Below are 15,913 nucleotides of genomic sequence, written 5' to 3' on the forward strand. Positions count from 1 at the left end.
AAAACTTGTTTTATGTTTGTTTTTAGATGTTTAATGTTTATATACAATCATATGTACTGCTAATACTTTATGTTTGTTTTTAGATATTATCTATGAATCCACCACAAATTGATTTAAATGCACTAGGAGCCGGGCCCGGGCTAGAACGTGAACGCGATCCCGAACCCGAACCCGATCACAAAACCGAACCCGAATTCAAATCCGAATCTGAATCTGAACCCGAACCCGAACCATTTACATTTTTAGAACCTGCTCTTTATATACCCTTGAGCAAAGTACAACAAAAAGTCCTAAAATTCAAGCTATTGCTTTTCGAGTAGCAGACCTTTTTAAGAATGCACATAACACTTATACTTTTTTACCAAGAGGGATGTATCGTGACAAAGTTCGACTTCCCATCCTATATAGCGAGGTGTTACAACTATTTTTAAGGGGTTGGCTTAATTATAGTATTATACTTTTGTTTGCAATGTAAGTTATTATATATTTAATATGGTATAATAACATTTAGATATAATTAATTTTACTAACATTATGTAGTATATACAGGTGTTTTTCTAGGTCTCCCAATTCCGAATGCGCTTTTTTTGATCCGTTACGCATTGCAAGATTAGATACGCAAATAAGGATGATGGCTGTCGCCGAACATATCGAAGAAGTATTTCCATATCATAAAGGCAAAAAATATTTTCTTGCTCCATATTTACAGGGGTATTTTTTTTCTTCCATAATACGTGTATACACACTACACATATATGTTTATTTGTTCTATATATTTTATTTTTTGTAATAGAAAGATAAAAAAAACATATATGAATGGTTGAGATGTTTAAATAGATGTTAAAGATTAAACGGAAAAAAAAAAATTAAAATAAACAAATTATGACAGTTAGCAACGGTCAAAAGGCGTGACCAATCAAAATCATCCGAGAAACACTCCCTCCAAAGTTAGTAGTGCGGCCTCAGCCGCACCTGGACCGCACCCAGGGGACGGTGTTTGTGCTTATGTGGCATAAGGATGTGCGTCATCAGCTGCAACCACTCCGTCTAGTCTAAAACCAAATTATTCTTTTTAATGACCGGTTTTCCTTTAAGCGGCACAATAAAACTAAATTGGTTTTCCATAACTGATTCAACCGAACCACCAATTTAATATAGGTATTTAAATTAATCGAGAATTGTACCTTCAAAAAGAAAATAAACCAGCTTTTAAACCGAAAAAGAAAAGTAGTTATTTTTTTACAAAATTTCACTTTAAAAAAAATCACATCGATTATAATTGAAATCGATCTAAAGAAACCGATCTTTTTAAAACCGAATATTTGTGCGATACCTGGAACAACCACATACGTATGTTGTACACTTTTGAAACCCAATTAAATAAAGAGATTACCAGAAAACGTTGCTAGAAAGTTATGTTAAAACTTTTGGGGTACACCCACCACACCAAAATGTGGTGGTGACGTGGCCAGTATGAACACCGTCCCTAGCTGTGTGGAAAAGAGTTAGTGCGGTGTGGTGGTAGAATCATGCTCTCTCTCTCTCTCACACACACACACTAATAAGTGGTGATGTAAGTGTAGTAGTGTGTATCTTTGTAAAATTTGACAGAAAAAATCTCTCTCTCTCTCTCTCTCTCTCTCTCTCTCTCTCTCTCTCTCTCTCTCTCTCTCTCTCTCTCTCTCTCTCTCTCTCTCTCTCTCTCTCTCTCTCTCTCTCTCTCTTATTTAACAAGTGGTGATGTACAATAATGTAGTAGTGTGTATCTTTGTAAAATTTGAAGTGGAAAAAAAATGGTTTTTTACTTAATTTTTTGAAAACTGATTCTAAACCTATCAGAAACCAATTACATGGATTGTACTGTTTACCTCTAAAACCAACCGAATTTACCAAAAGTATTTTTTTACTATTCAAAATAAAACCGACTAAAACTAGATAAAGCCAATCGATGAATGTATACTTTTTATGCTTGTAAACGAACCAAACATTCAACAAACTATTCGGGTGGAAGTGTGTTTATTTACTAAATTAATGAACATGAACACAAATTCTTATTCATTTAGTTAAATGAATGAACATAAACAATAATATTGTTTGTTATTTTATGCTCATCAACGTTCGTTTATGTTGTCCATTTATGTTCATTTATATTCATTTGTTTAAGTTTATTTATGTTTATATATGATCAAGCGTTTTTATCATATTATTATATTATATGTTTATTTCTTGTTATATATGTTAAATTCTGGTTGTTTATCTTCATTTGTTTATGTTCGTTTCACATATTAACAAATATAAATAAACGAATATGAACAACATAATTTGTTAAACGAACGAATATGAACAAAAATCTCATTCATTTATACATTCATATTTGTTTGTTTGTTCGTCCAACTTAAACGAACAAACAAACATAGACAAATTATTGTTCGTGTTTGTTCGATTCATTAACAGTTCTAATACTTTTATTGGAAGACTTACTTAAGTGACGTCAATAGAGTACAAAATGTGTTTCGGTTGAAAGCTTGTTTCTTCCACCCATTTGAGATTTTGGCTAAAAACAAACCGAATGTTCATTGAATCATCCAGTATAACAAAAGTTTATCTATATTTGTTTACGTAATGAATGAATGAACAATATTTTTTATTCATATATTAGCAAACATGAAAAAGGAATAATGTTCTTGTTTAATTCATTTATGTTTATAAATATCTATTCATATATATTCATTGATTTTTGTTGACCCATAAACTTATTAATAGGCCGGCCGGTTTGAGAAGGTCAGGGAAAGGTTTATGGATGGGCCCAGCTCTACTTTTGTAGTTGAGAAGAATGTGGTGTGAGTCTTGTAAGTAATAACCGGGCTTTCAATATTCAATAATAAGATCGAGCCAGGACCAATGGACCATAAGGCTCCTTACGACTTTTTGGGTCAACTGTGCGTAAGAGTGGTTGGAAAAAGTTTAAAACTCCATTTTTTCAACTTTTTAAGACTAATTTTGTTACAATTATAGTGTCAACCGTTTACAATTATACATGACAATAACAATACTAGGACAAATTAGAAAAAAAAAATCAATATGAACAAAACAATCAATTGGTTAAATTATTATTACTTTCACAATACATGTGTTGTGGTTATATATTTTTTTCTATGTAACATTTTATTTTATTCATAATTCTTTATTTGATATTTTAATTATGTTTAATAAACAAAGATTTATTATTTCTTTGACTAATTAACTGTGCTATTTTAATTTTCAATATTAGATTGTCATATAATAATATTTTTATTTTTTTTATTTTTATAATTATATACAGAATATTTGTTTTTTTTTTTGAAAAATTGACACACACACACACACACACATATATATATATATATATATATATATATATATATATATATATATATATGGTTAGGTTCATTTGAGACACCTATATTTTGTGAGACCGTGAGACGCATTTTTTTTTTTTTTTTTTTTTTAGTTAATTCATGTTCCGAAAATAATATTTAAAAAAAGAATTTTTTGATTTTTCTATTTATTTTGCATTTTAAAATTATTTTTAGAATATGTACAGTGTAATATTCTATTTAGAATATTTCACGTATTTTTCAAAAAAAATAATTTTTTTTAAAAAATTTTTTTTAGTTAATTCAAGTTCCGAAAATAATATTTAAAAAAACAAATTTTGGATTTTTCCATTTATTTTGCATTTTAAAATTATTTTTAGATTTGGTCTCACGGTCTCATAAAATTAGAATGGTCTCAAATGAACCTGAACCTATATATATATATATATATATATATATATATATATATATATATATATATATATATATATATAGAGAGAGAGAGAGAGAGAGATAGAGAAAAGTTCAATGGAAAACTATTATTATTCAAAGGAACCAATGAACCAATCTAAAATGTCAGAACTTAAAGCGAACAATGGCAAAACAAAAAGTTGTAGATTCTTACAATTAACACACATACACCTGATATTAAAAAAAAAACGAATATATCATTGTTCATGATTTTTCGTTCTCTTTTAATAGAATTCTATATTGACATACAAAACTAAAATAAAATAAAAAACTTACTTCATCTCTTTGTTTTTTTTTGTTTGAAGTTAAAGTCTATTTTTTACCGAAAAATTTAATAAATAAACCAAAATTCATATTTTCTGGTACTCATAGATTTATACTGATGTAAAAAACCGAATATATCATTATTCATGATTTTTCGTTCTCTTTCCATAGATATTCATATTGGTATACAAAAATTAAATTAAAAAAAATCGAAAACACTCAAAAAAACCAAATATATAATTGTTCATGATTTTTCGTTCTCTTTCCTTATAGATTTATATTGATATACAAAAATAAAATTAAAAAAATTAAAAAAAAAAAAAACTCACTTCAATTCTTTGTTTTTTTTTTTTAAAAGTTAAAGACCTATTTTTTACTGAAAAATATAATAAATATATCAATATTCACATTTTTTTGTTCCTTATAGATTTATATTGATGTAAAAAAACAAATATATCATTATTCATGATTTTTTGTTCTCTTTCCATAGGTATTCATCAACACCTAGGTCGGTAAACGAACCGAACAAACACAAACGATGCATGTTCATGTCCGTTCGTTTAAGTTAGCCGAACAAATAAACGACACACGAACGGATAAACGAACGAGTTTTCTTGTTCATGTTCGTTCGTTTAACAAATTACATTGTTCATATTCGTTCGTTTATGTTCGTGAACATGCAAAACGAACATAAATAAAAAAAGATTAAAAAAAAACATAATTGAAGATATATGAACATAAATGAATATATAATACACTAATGTAACCAAACACAATTAAGCATATATGAACATAAAATGAACTTATATGAATGAACATAAATGAATGTAAACATATAATATAAACGAACGTTTACGAACATAATTAAACGAACGAGATCATTGTTCATGTTCGTTCGTTTAACTAAACGAATAATATTTTGTGTTTATGTTCGTTCGTTTATTAAATAAAAGAACACAAACGAACTTCCCGCCGAACGATTCACGAATGGTTCGTCGAACGTTCAGTTCGTTTACAGCCCTATCAACACATAGTTCATTTAAAGGATTATCATCATTTTCCTCAACTTTTAAACACTCAACATCAACCTTTTGTACCCTAACTAAGTTCATTCCAATCCATTTTTTTCATTTGAAATTTTGGTACTTTGAACCAAACATATTTGTAATTCAAATATTGAAAGTGAATTTGCAATATGAATGTGACAACTTTCGTATATACAGGTTTAATTTCTAACATGCATAACCAATTTTAGAATTCGAACTTAAGACTCAAAGATTTACCTTCATGGTTGATATAGGGCAGAAAATAAGAAGTTTTAGGGCTGATATTTATAAAATCACAGTACCATGACCACTCCAACCCACCAGCAACGCTGATTTGCACCAGCAACACTGCTTCTTTATACTATCAACAATGTCAATATCAGCAAAAAGACGCTCACAATTATCTTTGTCTTAATTGATAACATTGAACTTTCTCTCGTTCTTAATTGTTGTTAAATATGCCTATGAGTTTCTCTCCCGATTGCAATATGAGAGCATCCCAAAAGAAATCAGAAACAAAAGTTTCATTACAAACCAAACCTAAAACACCAAAGAAAAGAGAGTTGACAATCACAATTCACAACACCAAGAACGAAAGGTTCGTAGAAGAAAATGGTAGAAGTTTCACACCGAAGAAGCAATATTTTTTTTTCCGAAGAGAAGTTGGTCTAGGATTAAAGAATTCGTTATGGGTGCTAGAGAGAGGTGGGTGGTAAGTGGAAATGATCTATTGGAACATAATGACAGTCACCATATTTATCTTCCGTCAATTAAAGGTTAGAGGATGACAGAAATTAAAATCGCTACCTTTTACAAAATACCATCGTAAAATTCTAACCATCATAAAGTATATTGTTCCTAAACAACACCCATATTAATATGTATATAATGTAATGGTTCGATTAACAGGAGTATAAGACACATTTTATAAAATGCAAAAGAAAAGGTTTTTGTGGAGATTCAAGAATGGATATTTGCAATTAACTCAAAGAAAAATATGAGTAAATACTAAATACTAAAAAATGGCAACGCCCAAATTATAAACTTGAAATAGCAACCGACGATCAAAACGATTTATAACCAGGAAACTACTCGGAAATCGGAGTCGACTCCGAGAAAGAAGGAGACGATGATCGGAGCTGGGAAGATCAAGCAGTACACAAATGTGCTCGACAAGCCCCTTAGCAAGGGCAAACAAGAGGTTTTAATATTCTTCCCTTTCATTTCTCCTACTTTCTCATCTCCCCAGATCTCAAATCAACCTTTTTTAGGGTTTCTAGATAGTTATCGAAAACGAGTTAGGACCAAAAAAGGGCACTTCAGGCTACTCTTTTCTTGATCATGTGTCACAGTTGATAATGTTGGCCGCAATTATATTTATAATTGTCGAATTAGAAGATTGTGATTTGGGTATTTTGTCTTTAGGGTTTTGAAGAGATTTTGTGTTCGATTTTCAGGTCAGTTTGGGTGCGTTTGCTTACTTATTTTCAGAACTTGTTCAGTACAATCAAACACAAGTTGACAACATTGGAGAACTAGAAAAGAGGTAAAGTTGATAAATTCCAAGTTCATCATACCATCATCATCATGATTCATAACTTACAATCCACAATCTAATGTTTTTTGTGAAAAAAAATGTCATTTTTTTTTTCCAATTTCAGAAAACCCCTTTGTCCTCCTTTCAGTTCAAAACCAAATGGCATGAAAGGGATAATCAATCTTACAACTAGAAATTACTTAGTGGGAATTTGTGATAAAATCTATCTCAATTTCTCCATTCTAATAGTATTGTCTTTACTGTTTCACAATGAAAATCAAAAGATTGATAGAAGGAAAAAAGAACGAGGGCAAATTTGTAAAAAGTTATAACTCAATGGGAAATGCTTCATTTCAATAACCTTCTCTAACAAGTCAAAAGGAAACACCTTCATATAAAGTTATCACATTAAGTCATGTCCATAAATAAAAACAAAGCTGCATTTTAGTATAATATAAAAAATCAATAAGACTTTTCTTATAACATCAACTTTCTTTCAACGAATTTTATACAATTTTATGTGATCAGATTGGAGGATGCTGGCTATGCTGTTGGGACACGAGTACTTGAACTACTTTGCAATAGAGAAAAGGTCACATAAGTCTTTTTTTTTTTAATCCAAATTTCATAAATATTTAACATACTAAATATAATTACAAAACTACTATTTAAATAACAATCTACTCTTTTGTAAATAAAGCAATCATTGTAACAAACACTTGATCTATTTCCACATAAATGATTTCATGGAGTAAATTAATTTTAAAATTTTGTTTTTAATGATGCAGGGTAATAGAAGGGAGACACGATTGTTGGGCATTTTGTCTTTTATACATACTACTGTATGGAAGGTTTTATTTGGAAAGGTTTGTTGAAATTTCTATTTTTTTTTTAAAAATCTTTTTCTTTTAGGGTTTTATATGGAACCAATCTTGAACTTATTGTTTGTAAATAGTTAAAAATGTCAATCATATAGTACTTAATAGTTTCATTCTTATATTGCTTTTTTATATAAATTCAGTGGTTAAATGTTTATTTATAATTATACAAGAATGTTACATTTAGGTAGCTGATTCACTTGAAAAAGGCACAGAACATGAAGATGAATATATGATTAGTGAAAAGGAGCTTCTAGTAAACAGGTAAGTTTCTCTTTTCCCTTTATTAATATCACAAAATTTCTTTTCTCATCGATTTTTTTTTTTTTTTTAAATTTTTTTATAGATTTATTTCTGTTCCAAAGGACATGGGATCCTTCAATTGTGGTGCTTTTGTTGCAGGGGTAGTAAGGGTAAGAATTTAAAATGTTATTTCCTTTTTTTTTCTACTTAATACAGAAAGAACGAGTTAATAGAGAAAGTCAAACAATAAGATTTTGCACATTAAGTTCTGAGAATTTACAAATTTGCCCTTTTTTGTTGTGTTTGAAGGGAGTGTTGGATAATGCTGGCTTCCCGGCTGTTGTTACCGCTCATTTTGTTCCTGTGGATGGTCAACAACGCCCTCGGACCACCATTTTAATCAAATTTGCTGAAGAGGTTTTTTTTTTTTTAGAAAAAAAATTTCTTGGCTTTTTATTATTTTAAAAGTTATGTTATTGAAATGTAGTGTGAATTATTTTGCTTTTTGACACAGGTTCTAAGAAGAGAAGCAAGATTAGGATGATTCTTGTGTTATTCATATTGTATTATCTTTAAAAAGTATATTTACTACAAGTTGTATTTTTTTTTTTTATCATCTTAAAAGGTATAATGTTTGTTTGTTTTCCATTGATTGAGCATTAAACATAATGAAAATATTTTGTTTGTTTGCAACATAGAAATAATATTGATAGTTTGATACACTCATCATAAAATATAATTCCTTCTCTTGATTGAGATTCATAAGGGAATGGAATTGACCATTATAAAGTAAATTTAAAACAATATTTTATATATATTTTAGTTAGACAAAACTACAAATTTGGTCCCTGTGATATTTAAAAAACTTTGGATAGGATCCAAAAAGTTTTCAACTTGCATGAAAGGTCCAAAATCAAAATTTTTCTGAGTATTTGATCCAAAAAAACTTAAAATGATAGATATGCTCTTTTGATTTTTTTTTTCTTTTTCTATAAGTATTTTAATGCTATATTGATTTAAAAAAAAAAAAAAAAAAGAATTTTCCACCCCCACCCCCGCCGTACTCTCTCTATCACCTCTCTCTCTCTCTTTCTCTTTGACTCTTTCTCTCTTATTTCACTGGTTACTCCACCAATTTCTGATGAACATACACACGACAATCTCTATCACAAAAGAAAACCTACAAAATCCAATCTACAATGTGTATGTGTAGTGTAGGTTTCCTTCTGGAAATTATTCCCCCCATAAGATCCAAATCAAAAAGCTTTGTATGCCTCTTTCTGAAACTGAAATCAAAGTCAACACCTGTCCCCCATCCCTCATATCTACTTCTCATCTTACTCTGTACCGAAGGAGACTGAATTGATGTCGTCATTGAAGCATTTCAAGTGGGAGTTTTCAAAGGATTTTGTTGTTGCAGGTTGGTTCTTGAGAAATCGAGTTTCCTGATGATTCTTATTTCTTGGATATGCTGAGAAAGGCTAGAGCTTTAAATTTAGGGACATTGGTTGTTGGTGATTAGGACATAGCATTGGGGAGACAAGCTGATTTGTAGGTTCCATTAAATAGGGTCAAGAATGGGGAGCTTACAGAATAGTATTTGGTACTCAGAACCAGAAATGATTTCATATGAATTTAATGTTCATACCCATAAATCTAGAGAGATAGAGAGGCTATGGCTGGTTTAGGTGGGATCAAGTGGGCGATGGATGTCGACGATGGGAGAGGTGGTTGGAGATTGGCAAGGTTGCTGGAGGTGGGTGATGATGGATCTGGTCTGGTTTGTTCATCTAGAAATTGCAGGTGAAATGTTAGGAGTAAGAATAAGAGAGAGAGAGAGAGAGAGAGAGAGAGAGAGAGTAAAAAAAGAAAAGGAAAGAGAAAGGGAGAGAGGACTGATGGAGAGGGATGAGGGTGTAGTTTTATTTTTTATTTTTTTAATAATTATTTAAATTTTGAAATAAATAAAAAATGTAAAAAAGAAACAACAAGGGTAAAATGGTTTTTTCATATTTATTTGGACCAAAACCACAGAAAAATTTTGATTTTGGACATTTCATGCAAGTCAGAAACTTTTTGGATCCTATCCAAAGTATTTTTGCAAACTACAAGAACTAAATTTGAAGTTGTCTTTTAGTTATAATGATTGGATTTATTATTTACAGAGAGTTATGTAGAGTTGGAAAATACGATGTAAAAAATGGAAAACATGATGTTTTTATAAAAAAAATTAGAAAATATAGTGTCAAAGTCAAAAAAGTGTAGTGTCTTTTTGTGTCATTGAACAAAAATGAAAATGTCAACATTAAATAAAGTTGGAAAATACAATGCTCAATTTAAAACATAAAAATAATACAATGTAGATATCGAAAAAAAATGTATGTTGTGTCATTTGTCATGCTAAAAATATATTAGAAACCAAATAAGGTTACTAATTTTGTTTTCACAAGACTTTATAAAGAAAGCTATATGTCAAAGTAAGAACTCTTTATGTACATGAGTTCGATTTCTTTTTATTTATTTATTTATACATTTTTTTTTTTAAATTTAAACGTTTAAAAATATAAAATTGAAACAGAGTCTGAATCTGAATCACGTTCAATAATGGATTGTTTTTAGTCTTCGTGATTAGATAACTAATATATGATTTTTTTTTTCCTTATTCTTCACGTTCTTAATTCTTGATTACAATATCCAGTTTTGTATTCTACTACTCCCAACTCTTCATTATAATACTACACATTACAGGTGTTTCATGTACCCCATATGTCTCCATTTATAAATTTGCTAGAATTCTAATTACTAGATTATTAGTTAGCATCATTTTCAACTCTTGAACTTGATATTTTTAATGCTTACACCTGGTTCCTTAAATAAGAAAAAATATCGAGAGAAAAGAAAAGAAAGGATTTTACATGTTTGTGTTCTTGAGTTAGAAATAATCAAATAAAGGTAAAGGAAAATTAGGAAACAAACATGTATTCATTGATAAGAAGATTAGGAAGCCTAATTTTTCTCCAAATCCCTCCAATTTGGGAGGAAGATTATGAGAGAAGATCATTTCTATTTCACTTATATGAAAAGGTTTTGACATAAACCATTGAATAAACAATAGAAACAACTCAAAAACCATGAATAAAGAAAGTACGCTGAATTAACAAGATTTCAAAAGTCTACATTTTTTTTAAGTACAAAAAACAAAAAACAACTCTACCACATTTCAAGATACCCATCTTTCAAAAAAAAAAAAAAAAAAAAAAAAAAAGAATTTTCACAAAAAGGCAATTGCCCATCTCATATAGTAAAAGAATAAGCATCATACAGAAACAGAACTTAACACCAACTCTGAAATAACGTGTCCTTTTGTCTCCCTTCCTTCTTTGCACTGCTTCTAAAAAAAAGGCAGAGCTGCTTTTCTTTGTGGAAACTGATGAATATCAAAAACCAATTTTTAATGCTATGATTGGATAACTTTTTTAAGGTTAAATGTAAAAGACATACATGAAATGAAACTATGAAAGTAGAATGATGTGATACACAAATAAACGGAAATTACATATTTGGTCCCTGTAGTATGTCATTTTTATGGTTTACGTCCAAAAATTAGTCTTTGTCAATGTTGGTCCCTACTGCAAGGTTTCATATTGATTTTGGTCCCTGGATCGTTACATCTAGATAACTCACCTTTTTCTTTTATTAAAAAAAAAAAGACCATTTTGCCCTTGGAGAGACCCCAAAAAAAGTAGATTTGGAATGAGAAAAAAGATTCAACAGAATATTTGGAACCATTCTTTTTAACTTCAAATATTCATCAACTTTAAGAAACAGGAGTTTACTTTAGATTCTATTTTAAGATTTCATGCTATTTAATTTTATTTGCTTTATTAATTTTCGTAAACACTTCTTTTAAAGTGATGTTTAAACTTTTTTAGCTATATGAAGCACATATACTACTATATATTATTTCAAATGATATGAAATATGGTTACATGCAATTTATATATCAATAAAATTTCCTTTACTTTTTAAATTGTACATAACAAGCTGAATGATTGAAAGGCCCATTCCACTCCTTCAATCCAACCAAACATGACAATGGAATGTAATGACTCATTCCATTCATTTATGATTCCATTCGATCGTACCAAAGCCAAACAAACACCAAACATTCAATGATATTTAATGAGTCTTGAATGTAATTACTCATTCCATTCATGTGTGATTCCATTCCATCATTGATCATATCAGACACACAACAAGCATATGCAATGAAGTTTAATGAAACTTAAGACATACCTCTTTCCAGCTCCTTTTTCGAGGTGACATTCATTGCCTTTTACTCAATAGGGAGAACAGCATCAAGATTCTTCTGAAGCAACCAGCCTCTAGGGTACCCCACTTCACGAGCTTCCAAATGAAGATGCCAATTCAAGATTTTAGAACACCCAAATGGGGTACCTTCCATTTGACTCTCATCTTCCACCAACTGTTCTATAAAAGTAGTCTCCTGAAATCCCAGAATAATACCATAAAAAAAAACATACATTTAAGTGAATGTTGATTTGAAAAAGAATATATATATATATATATATATATATATATATATATATATATATATATATGATGTGATGTCATACTTGGAATCCCTCTTTAATGGTGTCTAATTGACGAATTGAAGGTGAAATGGGTTTTTGCCATCTCTTTGGGTCCCACAAGATGGTGCTGTTGAATGCAAATCCCGACATATCAACATGAAATCTTCGAAGCTTTTTGCTTTTTTCATTTGTATGCCATCCAATTACATGGCTGCCATTGCATACAGGACCTTCCAAAACTGCCTTGTTTTTGCTCTGTGCAAGCATTGCAACTGGCCATGTGCCAAAACGGCTGCAATCAGCAAAGTAAACGAATAGAAACATCTTAGAGATTAATGACCAAAAGTAATCGGTAATTGAAGCAAACATACCCCATCTTTGATTGTAACATATTAAATCACAATCACACATACTCACAAGATAAGGGTTTAGCAATAGAACAATAAGAGATGCTAACAATAGCAAACAATGTACCTGATGTCTCTCAAAGTCTCAAACAATTCAAGTGAATAGATATTATCATCATCTGCAAAATAGACGATTCCATCAAGCTTATGGTGCTCAATGTGTTCAAGTGCTGTATTCCGCTGGTGAACACCTCTATCTTTTATATTGGTAAGATTCTTGGTGCATACCAAATGCCGATACATGATTCCCATTCCCCTAAGAATATCTGCAGTTTCTGTAGAAGCCACATTCATCTCGACAACAATCCAAAGAACTGGAGGAGGTACAAGCCTAAGAACCTGTCCCAGTCTATTCAAATAATAAGCCTGAAGAGCTCGATTATAAGTTGGTGTCACAACAATGACCTGTTTCCTAGCAACATAATCAAACCTCTCCTTCACGTTTTCTCTTTTCACAACAGCTAACTCCACCTTATCTACCACAATGTCCTCCTTCACATCTAGGATCGGAGGGCGGTTGACTTCAAATGAAAAATCGGGAGTCCTAACATCTTCGAATTCCCCAAACGGTGCCAAACCTAACAAAAACCCTACCAAGAAAAACGATAAGCAACTATAAATCGATCTCTTCCACGTTCGAAAACCTTTCCGAGGAAGACTATGTTTTTCACCTCCTATAAATCTCCGAACTCCCAAGGCGAATCTACTGGTGGAATTAAGCTTATGCGAAGGTGAATTCACTGAAAACGGACTAACATTCCCTCCATTTTGATGCGAACGATCCTGATACGGCGAAAGTGTTCTCCGAATCGAAGCCATCGATCATAGGTAATCCAATCTAAACAGTATTATATTCCATATCTTGCCATCGCTTTCGTTCCAATAATCAGATTCGAATGCAGCAAAATGAAAAGAAAAAAAAAACTATTCTACAGTTTCAACTTTCAAGTGATTAAACGATCAATACAAAGCACAGAGCGATGGAATTCTTTACTTGATTTGTGATAATTGGAATAAGCAATTGGAGTAAATTGAGGCGATGAACGTTGAATAGAATTTAGGGTTTGTTTTTGGATCTGGAAGTTGAAGTGGAAGAATGAACTGAAAATTCTAGAATTGATTGGAAAACAACAAGCGATACCAGGTTGTAAGCGCGTTCATTGCATTTGATTTGGGGGTGAAGGTAAATCCTTGTCGAAAGGAATTGCGTTGAATCGGGTTTTTACACGACAACACATCGCCAAATTGAGTTGGATTTAGAGAATTATTTATTTTTAAAATAAATAAATAAACTACTTTGCAATGAAATTATATCCTATACCTAATTAAACATGGATATGATTATCTAATATCATCATCTATTAGGTTGAGATTATGATCTCTATCTTGTCGCACGTAAAACTTTAAATACCACAAAAACGAAAGTTATCATTGCTTCTTTTATGTGGAATTGAAAGGTTGTCTTTTTAGTCTAGACAATACAAATATCTAACTCCATGAATGGAGAAAACTACAAACGATGGTTGATGAAGTGGGATTGTTAGTTTGTTACGTGATTGTTCATTGTTGTTGCTTCTATTTTTTTACCCACAAGCAATCTAGAATGAGGATTTAGAGTATTGTAATGATTATACTATTTGCCACAAATGTTCATTAGTTCTAGTAGAGGTGACAATTTGGGAATTACTCAACATTCCAAAATGAATAACTTTAAGTTCGAATCTCACAAGTTATACCGTTAAAAAAAGAAGATTGAGAATCTCAAAAACCTACACAAAAATGGAGAAGTGAGTGTACCTCAAGGCTCACTTCTCTCCTCTTTTTTTAGCCAATGCCATTAACTCTATTTTTTACCGGTTAAAGCCAAAATTTGATTAAGAGAACGACAAGATATCAGGATGGGTGATACATTGGGCGAGCGTCGGAGAAGAACACAAGGAAAGCAGGTGTTATTCTTTGAAACTCTCTTGCATTAAGAGTTGATTTTTGGGATTTGCCTCCCCACGACGTGATGCTTCGTTTGTCATGGCGTGGTGGTGGCACATCACCACGTCGTGGTGGTTAAATGATACAACATGTGGCACCGCTATTTGCACAAAACCCAAAGTTTCGGGCTTTGGGCCCTATATAAAGGATGTGAGGGCTAAAGTTTCGACCACCCTCAACCTTTATCGGTCCATAAACACTCTCATCCTAACCCTAATCCATCTCTCTCCATTTTGAGCTAAATTTGGTGGTTTTTGATCTTTGAAGGAAGAATAAAGGAACTTTTAAGCTAGAGATCAGCAAGCAAGCATTATCCCAACCTCTTTGAGCATCTCATGGACCTTTGTAAGTGTTTAAATTCCCTGCTTAATGGTTTTGATTTCATAGATATAGCATTTTATGGCATTTTGAGTCTTTTTTTACGGTTTTGGTTGGAGTTTATGGATGAAATTCAAGTAAAACTTGCAACTTTATCAACCTTGAATGTCCCTGGAGTGTTCCAACTTTCAGATCTAGAACTTATGTGTGGTTTGGGGGCATACAAAGGATTAATGCCAATTTTCATACCATTTGACATAACTTGGGTGCATGCCATGCATTAGACATGTATGTCTGTAAGTTAGGATTTTTATGAGCCTTTAGGGTGTCAAGAAGCCTTCTAGAAAGTTTGAGCAAATGACTTAGCTAATTAAGGACTTAATGGAATTTTGGAGCTATCAACGTCCCCACTGCATGGTCATGTGCTGACTACGACATGGTGGACTGATCTATCGCTTTTCTGATGGAAGCAGACCACAACATGGCAATGGCCTTGCCATGGCGTGGTGGTTGTCGAGTTGACTTTGACTGTTGACCGTCGACTTTTTGGCCTGGTTGACTTTTGGTCGACCTGATAATTTTAGATGGTAGAATAAGGCTTGACCCTTTGATTACCGTTGGGTGGTGTGTAGTACCAGCCTTATGTCTTGCAAGCATTCGTGTAGTCTACTTTGATTTGCGAGGTGAGCCTTCTCACTATACTATGTAGTATACGAAGATTGTTTTTGTGACTTTTGCATGAAATACCATGTGAGGACCATGGAAACTGTATGAAAGACCATGGGAGGACCATGACAATTGCATGAAAGACT

General features: G+C 31.5%; 2 protein-coding genes across 2 annotated transcripts; one reads left to right on the plus strand and one right to left on the minus strand.

Annotated features, from left to right (window-relative positions):
- The first annotated feature begins 6,160 nt into the window (after positions 1-6,160).
- LOC144999800 (uncharacterized) lies at positions 6,161-8,443 on the plus strand. The gene is made up of 8 exons (XM_078958959.1): positions 6,161-6,338; positions 6,595-6,683; positions 7,203-7,266; positions 7,463-7,540; positions 7,740-7,816; positions 7,899-7,965; positions 8,105-8,212; positions 8,310-8,443. The coding sequence occupies exons 1-8, from the start codon at positions 6,267-6,269 to the stop codon at positions 8,337-8,339; spliced, it is 585 nt and encodes a 194-aa protein (XP_078815085.1). The 5' UTR covers positions 6,161-6,266; the 3' UTR covers positions 8,340-8,443.
- A 2,484-nt stretch (positions 8,444-10,927) lies between these two features.
- Positions 10,928-14,041, minus strand: IRX9-L (Nucleotide-diphospho-sugar transferases superfamily protein). The gene is made up of 4 exons (XM_078960226.1): positions 12,865-14,041; positions 12,433-12,682; positions 12,092-12,302; positions 10,928-11,222 (listed from the first exon to the last, which is right to left on the minus strand). The coding sequence occupies exons 1-3, from the start codon at positions 13,614-13,616 to the stop codon at positions 12,132-12,134; spliced, it is 1,173 nt and encodes a 390-aa protein (XP_078816352.1). The 5' UTR covers positions 13,617-14,041; the 3' UTR covers positions 10,928-11,222; positions 12,092-12,131.
- Positions 14,042-15,913: the final 1,872 nt, after the last annotated feature.

The sequence above is a fragment of the Lactuca saligna genome, chromosome 6 (genome assembly GCF_052625555.1).
Source record: "Lactuca saligna cultivar CGN05327 chromosome 6, ASM5262555v1, whole genome shotgun sequence".
Classification (NCBI taxonomy): domain Eukaryota; kingdom Viridiplantae; phylum Streptophyta; class Magnoliopsida; order Asterales; family Asteraceae; genus Lactuca; species Lactuca saligna.